Genomic DNA, 16478 nt, shown 5'->3' on the forward strand with positions numbered 1-16478 from the left:
ACCGGTAAATCCACGTTGAGATCCCTCATCCTAAACACCCTTCCTCTCTGAGAATGTAAAACATACTCCTTGACTATTTCCCAAATTTCTATGAAGAGCACTGCGTGCCTTTTCAAAGCTCGTTCAGATGCAGCCTAACTTTGATCTCCACTTCTCACCGGAGTCTCTTCCCGTTTGGTGCTTCCCTGGGGCTGCCAACCTCTACCTTCATGGACCCACTCACTGTCATCCTTGATGTGCCCTTTCCACCTTTCTCTGTCATGGCAGATCACTTGCTGTATTCTGATGATTTGTTTACAGTACTCTTGACAGATTATTTTTACTCTAAACATCTCAGTTTTTTCAAGGCTAGGCATGCAATAGGTGCTCAATAAATTGTTATTAAGTCAATATGTATTCAGTGGTCAACAGAGCTATTGCTTCCTTTTAAATCTTGGAAGACTTTGAAGCATTTAGAAAAAATCTATAAAATAAAAGAAATAGCGAATATATGTAACATTTAATAATAATAAATATATATATTTTTTTATTCAGAAAAATGTGATAAAGAAAATACTGAGAGAGATATAACTCAAGCCACCAATAGCTGCTTCATACATGGAGAAACACAAGACCAGACCATTTGGGGAAATTGTTCAGCTGATGAACTCATCAGAAGTAAGTACTTTTAAATAAAAATGCAGTGATTTGGGGATATGACTGTGGTAACATGCTATGAGTTAATTGTACCATATAATTTTGCTGGAAATCTATTAATAAAGTTTTCAGAGTTCATCTGAAAATGTTTCATGAGAATTTTACAACATAGGGTTAAAACTAGGATACACATAATAAATATTCCATCAGATTTCATTCTTTCTTTAGGAAAGAAGAATTGACCTGTAAATTTTGGACCCAGTTTTCAGAGAGATTTAGACACAAAACTTAATTCCTTCTTGAGCAGTGACTAAGTGCAAGTCAGACAATTCCAAGTGGACTATGACAGGAGAAAGATGAGGACAGAGCTAACAGACAATAGCTACTACTTTTGCTAATGTCATTCTGGCCCATTCTTTTAAGCCAGATGATTCCAAACTATTTCTTACAATTCACCTTTTTATCACTACTTGGTTTCTTTTCACTTACTTCCTCTTCTTAAGATTGCCATGTAAAATAAATGCAAAAAGCTTCGGTATATTTTCATTTTACTCTGGGAGTGTCTGGAAATACCAGCGTCTTTTGGATGCTCTTCAGAAGGCTGACTTCCCATCAGGTCGTCCTCTGGACTCAGCTTCCTCTTGTCACTGCGTTCCCCCAGCTGGGTTCAAGATGAATTTACCACATAATGAATTATTCTTTGCAGTACATGTGTAAGTGTGAAGATCACGGTTATGCCACACCTGGAAGAGCATAGGACTAAATATTTTGGAATTCTCATTTGTGGTAACCAAGTTGCTATGTCTTACTCTATTCTCAGAGTAGACAGAGGAGAATTCTTTTCTAGATCAAGCATTTAAAAAAAAAATCTTCAGATCCAACAGCTTCAAAATATAGACCCTTTCTTGTGTTACATATTACATTTACTCTGAATCTTTGAATGTTTCTTTTCCTCTCTAGAATGCCCAATATCTGTCCCTAACTGAAAACCAAACTGAGGAAAGCAGGAAAAAAAAAAGGGAAAAAACCCATAAAATAACAATAAAAATACTACTGAAGGAAATTTCAAGATTTCAAACAAAAGTTCTAAAAGTGAATGCCTCTTAGTTTAATTTTAGAACTGTTTGGTTTTTTAACACTTTAGTTTCAGGAAAGGAAATTAGGGTTTGAAATTAGGGAGGAGCATAATTTATATATTTTTTTTCCAAAGAATCAAATAAACAGTATTTCAAACAAACATTTATTCCCCAAACATATATTAGTTTTCTTCTGTCTAAATGCTGACTTTGCTGTGGATGCTGATGTATTTTGTCTGTGATTTCTTACAGCTGCGGAGTCAGAGCTAGGAAGTCTTAGAAACAACTTGATCTCCATATTGGGGATCATAATTATTTTTCTATTTTTCTTCACAGTTACAGAATTATAGTGTGTGTGTTTCATTTAATTGATATAGTTCCCTCCTCTCCTTTTCCAAAGCCCACACTAAGAATACGGGAGTAAGAACTCCTAAGACAAAAACCAGAATACAAGTTCTATTGTATAAGGATTTGAAGAGTCATATTTAATGTGTTAAAATTTTTTGTGCTATGTGATGAAGCTCATTTTAGTCACATAATTTATACCATTAAAGAAAATGGATTTAAAATGAACTACTCTCACTGTTGTCTATATTGATTTTGTGGACAGTGATAAAAATACTGTAAATTGCATGAAATTTTTTTTTATTGAGATAATGCTTGAAGCCTGTACCCATCGGACACTGGAGCATTTGGGAACAATAATCTAGTTTTCTACTAATATGCACTGAAGGAATGTAGAGAGAGAAGAGAGAGAGAGACTTATTACCCCTCTGAGAGGACTGCTGAGAAAAATGGCAGATGAGTGGAAATACAAAAGATAATGGCCGATGCTGGTCTTGCTGCTCCCGCAACAAATTTCTTCCTTTTTTTTTTTTTTTTTTATTAAGTGAGAGGCAGGGAGGCAGAGACAGACTCCCACATGAGCCTTGACCGGGATCCACCCAGCAAGCCCAAGCCTCCTACTAGGCGACGGTCTGTCCATCTGGGCTGCTGCTCTGTTGCTTTGCAACCAAGCTATTTAAGTGCCTGAGGTGAGGCCATGGAGCCATCCTCAGTGCCTGGGGCCAACTTTTTGCCCGAACCATTCAAGGCATGGTTGTGGGAAGAGAAGAGAAAGATAGATTGGGCAGGGATGAGAGATGAAGATGGTCACTTCTGTGTGCCCTGACCAGAAATTGAACCTGGGACTTTCATATATGCTGGGTTGACATTTACCGCTGAGGTAACTGTCCAGGGCCAACAAATTTCAAAAACTATACTTTTGTTATTTTCCTGGTCAGAATTTTCCAGACAAAAGCAATATTATTTGGTCTACAGAAAGATTTGATATCTAGATTTGCTGAAATGGAACTTTTTATGTCATTTTTAAACACGACTCAAGCCTGGATAGCATTTGAAAGTTTGATAATTATGATAGCTTTGCTATTCCAGCTGCCTGCTATGAAACTGTACAAAGCTGCCTGAGTTTCTTTCTTTGGCTTTTCTCCTAGAGTAGTTGGCCATCTCCATATGATTTAATGTTTGTCTCTCTTAACCCTGCAGTTAGGGAGATGTGCATTTTTCTTTTGGTTCAACATTTAGCACATTTTTGGGGCCCAGTAAATCTTTTGTAATAACAATAGGCCCTGGAAAGAAGGCTGGCTCAGGGCTCCATGGGGGAGGAAGGGAACATCTGTGTGAGTCAGGATCAGACTGGCTCCCGTTCCAGGAGTCCTGTGGGGCTCCCTGAGCACCATGGCAGAGGCGGACAGCTGGCTCTCATGGAATTGATTTTATTGTTCCCACTGTAGCGTGAGGTTCACTGGATGGAGGGATCAGCAGAAAAATGAGTCCAGCTGGGGTGCGGGAACATTTTCAAATGTACAGCCCACTCTTTTTCCAACTTCCATGGGACAGCTTTGCTGCCTAAGCAAGAAGTGAAGGAGGGTGACTGTTTAATACGACTTCTTTTTCTCTATCTATTCTTGAGAGTGGTTAGTGAGGGCTGACAGCTAACATCTCCTTGTCCCGGATGCCTGCTGCCTTCTTTGTTGGACATTTAAGGCATAATTTATAGGGGACTGTTAGCTGTCAGTATGATGAGGCTGTTTTTACTTTTCTGAGAATAACTGAGCTCTGGAAAGTCAAGGGAGTGGCTGCTTTGGAAATTGTATTCTAATTAAAGGGTGTATTCTCGGGCCTCATAAAGGAGATCCGAGCTGAGAATAATTTCCAAATTATTCTGTGAACTATAACCCTGACCTCAGTGGACCACCCACTGGTGGCTCATACTTGGTTCCTCTTCACACAGAAGTTTGAGCTTTGTCTGCATTACCTGGTCCTTCTAGAAAACATTGCAGGTGACAGTCCTGAGGTACTGGGCTCTGAGGGCCTGGGTTCCAAATTGGTTGCCCTTGAGTTGCTAATTTGTTAGAGAGAATCCTTTCTGGAAGTTATAAATAAAAGCAAAGAAATCCATATGGAATCAGACATTTTGAAGAAATAGGCCACACACACAAATCTGGTCAGGGAATGTGCATTGTGATTCTTTCTCTTATGAAATTTAAACGAAAAAGATAAGCCTAATCATTGACGTTTATTAAAAAAGAATAACTAAATCAAATCATTAAAGAAATATTGCAAATTATAATAAGGAAACTTTTATCTTTCATTATGAGTTTTTATTTTTACAGATTACAAAGCTTTCATATTTTGAGAAAATATTTTGCTGTAAAATTTAATTTCTGGAATGGGGATTAAATTTCAGAATTTATAAAGGCATCTCTTAATGGGAACACTAGTTAAGACTGGTTTTTCTTGTCATATTAGCATAGTATATGATACGGTATATTATTACTGCTCACAAAAATTAGCAGATATTTTATCGCTTCATATTCATTTTGAAATACCAATTTTTGTGAGCAGTATAATTTGGAGCTATGTCTTGTTTTAATAATCACTGTGCCTGTGACTTTGACACTCTGAATTAATATTTGTTTTTCTATTTAACCAATAATGTGTATAAACTGATAACAGGCAATAGGCAACAATTTATGTTTTAATTAGACTAGAAAAAGTAAAGAAGTAACATTTTGATCTCAGTCTATGTGGGGATTTCTAAGGTAGGAGTGTGTGTGTGTGTGTGTGTGTGTGTATTCCTGCACTTCTACTCATAGGCATGCATAATATTTTCCTTTAATTTAGGTCAAATTCTACTATTCTAATTATTTCCTTTAGAGAGAGAGCTTACATTTTCTTTGTTCCTTTTTCTAAAATGCCTCAGGTGTCTAGCTCAGATTTTTTTCTAGGTCTTTCTGAAAATTCTTACTATTTAACTTTATCCTTGGACATTGCTTTTAATATAAACGTCTCCTAATTCAAAATGTCATTACTTAACTGCAAAAATTTTCTTTAGCTTCTCTTCTGAAATAAATTTCCCATTAAATTAAACTATTTTGTTCACCTAATTCTCTCCTTTGTGATTTCATAGAATTCCCATGATCTGAAGCAAAGTTAGAAATGTTCTACTTAAATGGTAATCCCCATTCTATTTAACCCATTTATTCATTTTGAAGTTTTTTAGCTCTCATAATACTAAGCACTTCACTGGTGGGAAAATGCAAACCTTCCTTCTCGGAGCCACACATGCCTGCTTTTCATGGAGCTGATGCATCCGGTTCCCCCTCATCCTGCCACTTAAACCTGTCTCTTGGCATCCTCTGAGTTTCCTCTCGATGTCAACAGCCTCCATTATTAGAAATACTATTATTTCTTGTCCTAGCCTCTGCCAACTTAACCACTGAGCACTCCGTAATGATTACCATTTTATCTCTTTAGGAAATCCCTCCTCTGTGTAAAATACTAAAGGGAAGGCAGATACTCAGGTATACAATTTATACACTGGGGCATTTTTTTACTTTGAAGGTAAGAAAAGAACACCAAGAGGTTTGGATTTAAAATTTTCAGTGGCTCTTATGTTTGAATACACATTACACTAAGGGTCGTTTGGCTTTTACACTAAGTATTATTTGAGTTTATTTAGAATGAACTTTATGTAAACAAGCTTCCCCAGATAAGTACCACCCAGTAAGACTGGCAGATGTCATTGCTGTGTTGCATTTCTCAGGTAATCTAGGATTCTTTCCCTAACACTTCAGGCTCGTTCATTTTGGGAGCCCATCTTGGAGGTAAATCATATGATTTTCATCTCAGTGTCTTTTCCTTCTCTGTTTATTTCTCAGAAAAAAATTTCAGTATGCTGACCAAACAGTTATGTGGCTGCAGTTCAGAATTTTTAATTATTGCTGTTGAACAGGAATCTTGAACCATCAATTATTCTAAAATCCAACTCATGGTTAGGTTTCCAGGTTGAGTGGATAGTCATAAGCCATTAATGACGGCTGCCTGTGTTTATCTTGTTGGTCAAAGGCAGCCATTAGATTGTGCTCTAGAATGGAGCTCAAGTTCCCTGACATACCTCGTCCTCAGGGTGCGCTGTTCCACGCTCATCTGGGTTCTGCCCAAGAAGGAAGAGAGAACCATTGCCCGTCTTTTGTGTTGAGAATTTTTATTAAATTAAAAAAAATGTTTCCATTGATTTGAGAGAAAGAGAAAGGAAGGGAGAGAGAAAGGGAGAAAGACAGGGATGAGTGTTAGGGGAAGAAAGATAGAGAGGAGCATCAGCTTATTGCTCCACTTAGTTGTTCCATTTAGTTATGAACTTATTGGTTGTTTCTTGTATGTGTCCTGCCTGGGTATTGAACCCACGACCTTGGCATGTCTGGACAACACTCTATCTACTGAGCTACCAAGCCAGAGCCTTGAGCATCTTTTTTTTTTTTTAATTCAGAGAGAGATAGGGAGGCATGGAGGCAGAGAGACAGGCTCCCACATGCACTCTGACCCAGGTCCACCTGGCAAGCCCACTAGGAGGTGATGCTCCACTCATCTGGGTTGTTGATCCATTGCTCAGCAACTGAGCTCTTCTTAGTACCTGAGGCAGAGGCCATGGAGCCATCCTCAGTGCCTGGGGTCAACTTGCTCAAATCAAGTTATGGCTATAGGATAGGAAGAGAGAAAGAGGGAGAGAGAGAGAAAGAGAGAGCAAGAGAAGCGAGATGGGGAGGGGTAGAGAAGCAGCTGGGTGCTTCTCCTGTATACTCTGACTAAGAATTGAACATGGGACTTCCACACACTGGGCCAACACTCTACCATTGAGCCAACCGGCCAGGGCTGAGCATCTTAAGTTTAGGGTCCTAGAGTCCAATGGAAGCCAATTGCCAGGATTCAGACCCTGGATGTCTCATGACTACTGGTATATTGGGCAAGTATCCTAATGTCTTTGAACTCTACTTCCATTTTAAAATGAAGATAGTAATACTTTATACTCATTGTGATTTTTAAAAGAAGAAAATGCATATTGTGTGCTTAACTAGTACAGAGCTATATGAGTAAATAAATGCTCAATGAATTTATTATTTTTTTAAGAAATTTTATTTAGACAATTAACAGGGTGACATTGATCAGTTTTAATTTCAGATATAATTTTTTTTAAGGTTTTATTGTTGTTTTCTCCTTCATCGTTCCATTGGGATATGTGTCTAGACATGCTGAGTACATAGGCCAGGTCCTTATGAGAACCTTGATCATTTATGTCCACAATAGGTAGGCAGCACAGTGGATATTACATGGTTTATGCCTAACAAATGATGACGTAAGTGTATTGAATTAATGAGGAGAGGGAAGAGATGTATTACACATCTGGCTTCTACTGTTTCAGACTTTTAAGGTCCTATGACAAAGTCTCTAAATCACTACATTTTTCTCTTTTTTCCCTTCTAACCCGCTTTTTACTCCCAAGCCATGCATGCTTCATTTATGTCAAGTTCCGGTATTTATAGATGACCCTAATGACGTCAAAGCAATCAGGCTTTCATGCTGACTGCCATTCACTGAAAGACTACTCTGATAGTTCTCAGTGAACTGATAATGGTGCCCTGGTAACACCTGCCGTCTCTGGACCTGGGGAGGAATAGCACCTTATTTAGGGCCTTTTTGTTCTCTTATTCTTTTTCTTTCCTACCTGTAAGAAAATCATCTGTGGGTCCCTTCTTTATCTCTCTTTCCTTTGCTCACTTCCTACTATCCCACCTCCTTCCCTCTTTCTCTCCTTCCTTCTTATGTCTTTCTCTGATTTTTCTGAATTGGTTTTTAAATGCTTTGTATACTATAGAGTACAATATATGTTGTTATAATTTTTCTTATTATTACTTTAAATATTATTATTCTAATTTATGACTTTACCACTCTTATGTGCCATGACTTGTTCAATTTCCAATCTGTACCTTGCACTTTGGCAAAGATTTTCATTGTCTTTCTGATACTACTAAGATCATCGTTTGATCTTTATTGGTGGACATAGGATAGTCTTGGAGTGTTGTTGGTGGTGGATGTGGGTTCCATGAGGAACCTGATTTATTCCTTTTCCATTGGGAGTTCTTTGTGCCTCAGGGAAGAGCTGAGGCCTGGGAACTACTTTTGAGATCACTCTGAATATACTAACCACAGAAGGAATAAATAACATTCAGTGATCAAGACCATAAATGCTGTGGTCTAGATAATTTTAGTTCTCAAACCTCAAACTTCCTGGATCTGAATACTCTGTGAATTTGCACGTAAATTATTTTTTTGGAGAACATGTTATATTGAATAGGATTAGGAGTCAAAATATAAGTTTGAAAACTGAATAAAAACTCAGTCCCAGTAAGAAGGAATACTGACAGTGTGTCTGCATAGTGTTTGGTAGGGAGACAGAGGAATAATACAGGTATGATCTCTGCATTCAAGAGTTTACAATCTGATGGAAGGCACAGTTCATCCTGAAATGGTAATGGTAATGAGCGTTATGCGAGCTGTGATGGGAAGCATAGGCTGGTATATGTTTACATTTGAGAAGCACATATTCTTGTATAAAGAAGAGAAGGATCAGAGAGGGCTTTCTGAAGGAGGTGATGTCTACCATGTTACTTACAGGAGTTAACCAACCCAAGCAGAGCTTCAGAAGAGGTCGGGTCAAAGTATTTTAAGCCAAAAAGACAGCACACCTATTGGTACGAGAGAAACTGACCAGTTTGAGGGGAGTTGTAGAAGTTTTGTCTAGGCTGGGATGTGAAATATTAGATGAGGTGTAGCAAAAAGTGGAGGGAAAGAATCTGTTAACAAAGGGTTAAGGGAAGATCAAAGGTGTTGAAGAGAGTAGCGACTTCATCAGGTTTATATTGTAGTTGGGCTGTGTTTTAGAAAATGAGAAAGAGAAGACCTGGAAGCAGTTCTCCCAGCTGGGAGATGTGTGTTAATCCAGCTGGAGAGGAAGGTGTCCTGGACTGCGGTGATGGCAGGTAGAACTGCAAGCAGTAGGTGGATTGAGCCTTTTATGGAATGGAATGTGTAAGATGTGGGGTAAAGGAATGGCAGGTGCTGAAAAGTTGGTCAAGATTTTTAGTTTGGACAAATGATAGTTGTGATGAAAGGCAATGGGGCAAAGTATTTAAGGACATTGTCCAAAGAGAGTTTGGACATTGCTCAAAGTTACAGGCGGTGGATGTCAGATGGGTAGAGAAGAAGTAAACTCAAGAAGGGTATGACAAATAATAAAAATCCAGAGGGGCTAACAATTCCTAAAGGTTTCTATTGTTTAAGAAACAAAACAGGTATAGATACAGTAAGTAAATGAGACAGGTGGAATGAGAATATGCGTTATGAGAATTAGAAATGTGAATTTAAGATTTCTGAGGTGGAACAATCCAAGTTGAGGACTAGGCCCAAGCTGTCATCATGAGGTTGGGTGACTGTAATAGTCTCCCTCATATCTGGAGTGCAAGATTTGGAAGAGCTATTGGAGGCTTCATAAAAATTGTCATTTTTAGCAGGTGGAGAAACAGAAATGCAGATGTTTCCTCTAATTAACATGGCCAACAAGAGAGAAATCTGGACCTTTTTTCTTTCTTTCTTTTTTTTGTGTACGCATGAATCTCTTGAGTTTGTCATTGAACCTTAATGAGTTAGAAGGCAACCAGTTCTTGCTGCTTTTCCCTAAGATTAGTTGCCTGTTGTGAATGAATGGAATAGTAATGTGGCATTTTCTGGAGCTTAGGACCCTGAAAAGAATGAATAATATATGATATATTGTTTCAAACCCTCTGTTTTTATTATTGTAAGATTCTAAAGGGTCTTCTCCATGAAGTTCAGTGGACATACAAAATTGGGATTTTTAGAAAAGATATATATCAGTATGTGTATATCAAATTATGTGTGTGTGTTTATGATTTTTAAGAAATGTATAGTGTCTCTTTACAACAATTACTTCTAGGGAGTTATGTGATATTGGGGACATACAATGTGTTCGTAAAGTCGTGGTGCACTTTTGACCGGTCACAGGAAAGCAACAAAAGATGATAGGAATGTGAAATCTGCACCAAATAAAAGGAAAACCCTCCCAGTTTCTGTAGGATGATGTGGCAGCATGTGCACATGCTCAGATGATGACGTAACACCGTGTATACAGCGGAGCAGCCCACGGCCATGCCAGTCGAGATGTTGATGGTACAGAGGAAAGTTCAGTGTGTTCTGTGGCTCGCTAAATTTGAATCCGTGACCAAAGTACAATGTGAATATTGGCGTGTTTATAATGAAGCACCACCACATAGGAATAACATTACTCGGTGGGATAAGCAGTTGAAGGAAACCAGCAGTTTGATGGAGAAACCCCGTTCTGGTAGGCCATCAGTCAGTGACGAGTCTGTAGAGGCTATACGGGATAGCTATCTAAGGAGCCCTAAAAAATCTGTGCGTGGGCCCCCATCGAACTGCACTGAATAGGTATGAACCTGGGAGAGTTTTCCTTATATTTGGTGCAGATTTCACATTTCTATCGTCTTTTGTTGCTTTCCTGTGACTGGTCAAAAGTGCACCATGACTTGACGGACACACTGTATTGGTGAAAAAGATTGTCACTTAATATTCTGTATGCTTTCTTCTGTATCATTGTCTGTTTTTTCCCTATGAGGTGAATTGTTTTATTATGTTAAAAGCAATATTATTTTAAAAATAAAATTCTTCCCCAAGGCAAAAATTATCAGAGTGAGGACCTGTGACAGCCCTTCATGTTTCTTCATGTTCTGCAGAAGATAAGACCACCTACCTAATTTTGGAGAAGCAGAACAGTGCAAAATTAGAATGCAGAGCCTGTTCTTAAAAATTTATGATAATTTTTAGGATGGCGAGAGCAGAGCGTTAAACAAAGTACACGCGCACGGGGCTGCACCCAAGAAGCCGGGGCTGGCTTGGAGGCATTGAGGGAGTGGGGATTCAGCTCTGGAAAGAATACCTGACACCCATTTGATAATATTTTTTCAGAAATTTCTGAAAATCAAGAATGAGGGCTTTTTTCTGGACTTGGCAAATCAGTTGATATGTCGGTCACAAGCATGAGTAGTTTAGCTCTGGAACAGCTGCTGTGTGACGAACTCTGGAAGGCAGTGTTTTTTGCTTCTGTCCAGCTACGGAAGGGTGAGACTGCGCTAGCTCCGTGGACTCAGCACGAGGGTGAGGGGATGGGTGAGAATGAGGGGCATTGGGGGAGTGCCCTCTCTACCCTGTCAGGAGCTTCATCTCCACTTCGCCCTAGCACAGCTGAGAGTTAGTACTACAACTTGTCCAGTGTTTCTTTCAAGGGGCCTTCCAGACTGCATGGTAAATTCATGCTCCGATGGATGCTGGATTCTTCTCTAGTCGCTGAGTTCTGCAGCGAGACACATACAAGTCGGGAAATCTCTTTAAAAACCCTCGGTGCTCATATTACAGGGGGAAATTGCACTAAGTGAGCCAGAAAAGAGAGTGGGTGGAGAAATTTGTTCTGCTGTGGAACATTATTTAATTAAATACATTTTCCATGGTTCTTGAGAACTTGGGTTGGGAAATTTAAAGAAACAAAAAGATTCCCACCATCTCAAATTGTCACATATAATTGATTCATGCTGGTGTGATTGTTAAAAGACCATACATCTCATCTGTGGATGCTGCCCATCATTCCTGTTTTTGTGGAAAAGATATTAATGTATCATCTATGTAGAGGTGTAGGTTTGCAAGTTACATTCTCCATAGTCTGTCAGCCTACAGAGTTGCTGTCATAATCACAAAGGGGAGTAGTAATGTAGGTGGCAGCAGTGACAGGGACACACCCATCCAACAGTGCGATCACCTGTAATTACTGTTGTCCTGCTATTTCTTTGACTTTGACTTAGGTTCTTCGTGTGTGTATGTGTATAAAAAAAATATTTTTATAGGGCTCTAAATAATACTGACTTTTGCCATAAAGTTCAAGTTTCTTAGACTGATTCAAGGTAGGGTTTCCATTTTCAGGCTACATGATCATCTGATTATTTCAACATTAAATTTGAGCCCAGTTGCCAATCTAGTACCTCGAAGGTTGGTATGAAAGGATGTTGGTAGTACTTTAATCCCGACGGAACAGTGAAAATCAAATGGCAGAACCTTAAATTAGTGAGTTAGCCACTGTGTGAAGTGTGAGATGGTGTGGAATGTGATGTTGTTGTGACTCTTCATTCATACCTTCTCCTCTGCCTTCTAGCATAACCTGTTTGATCCCTGACTAGCATCTTACTTGTCTTCTAAGTCAAGACTTCTCAGTGTTTGACATAGAGTTTTTTAAAATGTGTTCAAAATTGCCTGACCTGTGGTGGCGTAGTGGATAAAGCATTGACCTAGAATGCTGAGGTCACCGGTTCGAAACCCCAGGCTTACCTGGTCAAGGCACATATGGGAGTTGATGCTTCCTGCTCCCCCCCCCCGTTCTCTCTATCTCTTTCTTCTCTTTCTCTCCACTCTCTTTCTAATAAAAATTAATAAATTTTAAAAAATCTAAAAAAAAATTTTTTTAAAAATGTGTTCAAAATCACATCAATCCTTTCTTTTAACTCTAAAGATCTTACATCTATTTTGCTTTAGCATTCGTACAAACATGGACACATGCTAGACCTAGTTATCACAGAGATCTGCTCCAGTTTAAGATTTTGAAGTTAGCAGTTTACTTTTTCATTTCTTCCTGCTCTTTTCCTTAGTAATTATGCCTAATCTTATGTTCTTTCCCCCATATTAACTCATCTCCTTCTAACTTTACCTGTTTTTTTTTCCTTTTTCTTTTCATGGCCATCTAGAAGGACCTACCAATGACCTTTCATTATCCCCCTAAATTCCTCAACCTTATGCCGTATCTGCAATGCTGGTGTTGAAACGAAGGTAATAAGACCACACCCTCAGTCCTCTCAAAGGACTGTAGATCATGGAGAAATAATGTGATATACTAGAAGCATTAGTTCTAGTTCTATAAATGTGTGTCCTCTAGTCTTAACTGAGTCATCTCTACTCTTCACTGTACTTTAATTTCTGGTTGATTTCCTCTTTTGGCCCATTGTAGTCTTTTGATTATGTGACACTGTCTTATAATGACTCAGATGATATTCTAATTCTTTCATCACTGAGACATTTTAGGTTGTATGAACACCCGCTCCTGGGTCCATGGGTATGTTAACACCAATCCTGGGCTACACGGCTGGTACCTCTTAGGCCATCTGTATCTCTGCCCTGCAAGGGTAAATTTAACTAAAATAGTCTGTTGAACTTGCTACATCACTTTTCTCAGTTTGTCCAGTGATGTCTCCTCAGTCCTCACTCTTTCTGTAGCATTTGACAGGACACGTTTCTCTGCTTGAATTCTGTCTCTCCTCTGCCACCCTCCTCCCTCTGCTCCTCTTGCCACACTGGCGTCCTGCGTGCCTCCAGTGCCCGGAGTCCTTTCTGTCTCTGGGCTTTTGCATGGCAGGTCTCCCTCCAGGCTTAATTGTCACTTTCAAAAAGAGGCCTTCCCAGACCTCTCAATCTAAAGTCAGTGTCTCTGTTTCTCGCAGCACCCTTTCCTTTCTAGCCATGGTCACAATTTGAAACTTACTTTTGCTATCACATGTCTAATGTCTGCTGCTGTAAGTTGTACCGCCAGCAATCAGCGTCGTTCCAGGACACGATATACTTACAGTAGACTATTTTGGGTGGTTGACTGTAGGAATAAAATAAGTTTTGCTTTTTTCTCTACTACTCCCTTTTATCAACTTTTGCCACAGTGCAAATGTGTTCTTGCTGTTCCCACTGCATGTCCAGTGTTTCCCTTCCTCTAAGCTTCGCTCCCGTTACCTGTGTCCCCCCATCGCCAGCCGCACGGGCAGCCGTCTAAGCCCTCCCCTTTCCGGACTCACAGTGTTTATCTGCTTCTCTCCTGAAGGACTTGTTCATTTCAAAATTATAGTGCACATTGTGATGGGCCTCTTCCCGTCTGAACTAAAGATTCTTTACAGGCAGGACAGGCGTCTTGCTCAGCTCTGTAGCCTGCATAGTGTACAGCCCAAGCTGTGGGCAGAGTTTGTGTTCCTGATACTTACGTGTTGATTGTTGAATAAATGAAAAGCTTTACCTTTTGACTTTATTTAGCTTCTCTGTAGGAGACTCTTAGCTTTGAATTGGTTAAACTGGAATAATTTGCCTTAAAATATGGATTTACTATCTTTGTTCCCTGTAAGAAACTAATTTTCTTAGTCTACAGTTCCTTCATATCAAAGGATGCTTTGTATTAGCAGTATTAACAATGTTATTACTTATAGCTTTTTACAGTTCTGAAAATTTTCAAATTGGTAATCTAATGTGGCCTATCAGCAGCTTTATAAGGCAGACAGGATAAGTGTTATCCAAGAATGACACCAAACCAGAGACGCCAGGCAGCTGGTCTGCAGCAGCACAGCTGATATATAATATATCCTCATTATCCAGCTGAGACCCTTGGACCAGGGCTGTAGGAGAGGGAAGAGCAGAGACTTTGTGCTGTGGATGGTTTCCTAGAGGTTGCATTACAATCACAGGGGAGGTGGCGATTTCCCAAATTATCCTAATCTAAAGCCCAAAACGCTAATTCATCTCCCTAGTTGGAAATTATTGCCACTCTGCCACCATTAATGATGTGATTATATCCTGCCTTTGTGTTTTGTCAGAAAAAGTTGGGAAAATTGCGATATGTTATGCTCCTTCATAATTTCATCTTTGTGTGATAAATTCAAGACAATTCCTGATCTCAGTATATACTTAATACCATAGAAAAAAAGCCTTTTTGGTTTTCAGAACTATTTACTCATCGACTTTATGAAAACCTAGTCTCATTCCAAGACTGAGAATCTTAGCATCTGCTGTTCTTTCTGTGATATGAAGGTATACATTTACTATGTTATATTATATTGGGAAAAAAACTATTATAATTTGTACTTGTAGCTTTTTAAATGGCACAGTGAGGTTTTGGCACAATGAAAGGACTTTAAAGTCTAAAACTTGATGTAGCTATAAGGAATTATTTTGCTATATTAGGAATCTTAATATATTAAACAAAAAAATCAAAATTTGTTATATATGAGTCATTTTCTTAAAGAATAAAAATCCTTTCAACCTTTTTCCTGAAGAATTATAAATGGCTGCTTCTTTCATCTTCTTTTGATACTGTCTAGAATTGGATAAGCCATCTCAGTTAAAAATCTCTGGAATAAACAGTTTTCCAATCAAGTGTTTGCAGGTATATAGTGGAAAGAGTACTTCCCTGACTCACAGATAGAATTTATTCTTGGAGTAAAGCAAAGTCTTTTATAATAGAGATACAGTTTACCTAAGAGTCATACTAATAAGTAAAAAAAAAAATCAGCTTTGTGAATAATATATGATTTCATGTGGTATCAGTGGTATCTAGGCATTTGGGACAATACATAATTAGTTTGAATTCCCTTTGAGAAAGAGATGTGGATGTTAAAATAAATTGCTGATGAAGCATATACTTCGGAGAACAGTGTATTTCACAACTTTGTGCAATATCAGCCAATTCTTTCAATCGTATAGAAGTATAGCATATGCCTGAGAAGATTTATTAGGGGCAGTTTTAAACCATTCTTACTGTATAAAAGTTTATAGTTTGCTCACTTAGGAATAGTCACTAAAAGAAGAAGAATAACACATATTTATAAGCCTGCTGGGAAAACATTAATTCTATACAACTGTGGACACCATTGTTTGCAGCCAGTGAAACAATAATAATCATTTGCTTGTATAATAATAATCAGTATCACAATATTTAAGCATTTAAAAGGATTTGGTCATTGAGTTATTCTGAGGTATTCTTTTACAAAACACTGAATAATGGATCTTCTCCAGAAAAGTAAGCACTCTCAGAGTAAGAAGACTTAGAAATGTGAGATAAATATATTCTGAGGGAGAAATGGAGGAACATACTTTGGAATAAATTGATTTTATTAAGTAAAAGTGAAAAAACTGCCTCTCTAGAAGGAATTACTTTGCTACCAGGAATAAATATTCCAAACTAATCTGTTTTTTTGCACAGTGGAATATCTAATCATTCTCACCTTGAGGGAGTTCCATCAAAGCCTCCTGTTTTATCATTGAAGATACGCTATAATATACACAGTATATGCATATAAAATCTTATGCAAGCACTATTTACCAAATACTCCTGAGTTTTTGAGATATAACAAAACACTGTACCTTGTCATCTTTTGCACTCTGAAATTAGTGCAGTTTATCATTGTTATCTAAATATATTCATAAGTTTTCTTCCTGAGAAATGGAGCCCATTACTTAGCCAAGTAATTACCTTACCACTTCTGCCCA

General features: G+C 38.4%; 1 protein-coding gene across 1 annotated transcript in view; it reads left to right on the plus strand.

Annotated features, from left to right (window-relative positions):
* Positions 1-16478, plus strand: part of MDFIC (MyoD family inhibitor domain containing) — a 97352-nt gene that overhangs the window by 22452 nt on the left and 58422 nt on the right. Inside the window, 1 exon segment of the mRNA XM_066254525.1 lies at positions 535-657. Coding sequence (XP_066110622.1) covers positions 535-657 — 123 coding nt within the window.

The sequence above is a fragment of the Saccopteryx bilineata genome, chromosome 2, assembly GCF_036850765.1.
Source record: "Saccopteryx bilineata isolate mSacBil1 chromosome 2, mSacBil1_pri_phased_curated, whole genome shotgun sequence".
Lineage (NCBI taxonomy): Eukaryota > Metazoa > Chordata > Mammalia > Chiroptera > Emballonuridae > Saccopteryx > Saccopteryx bilineata.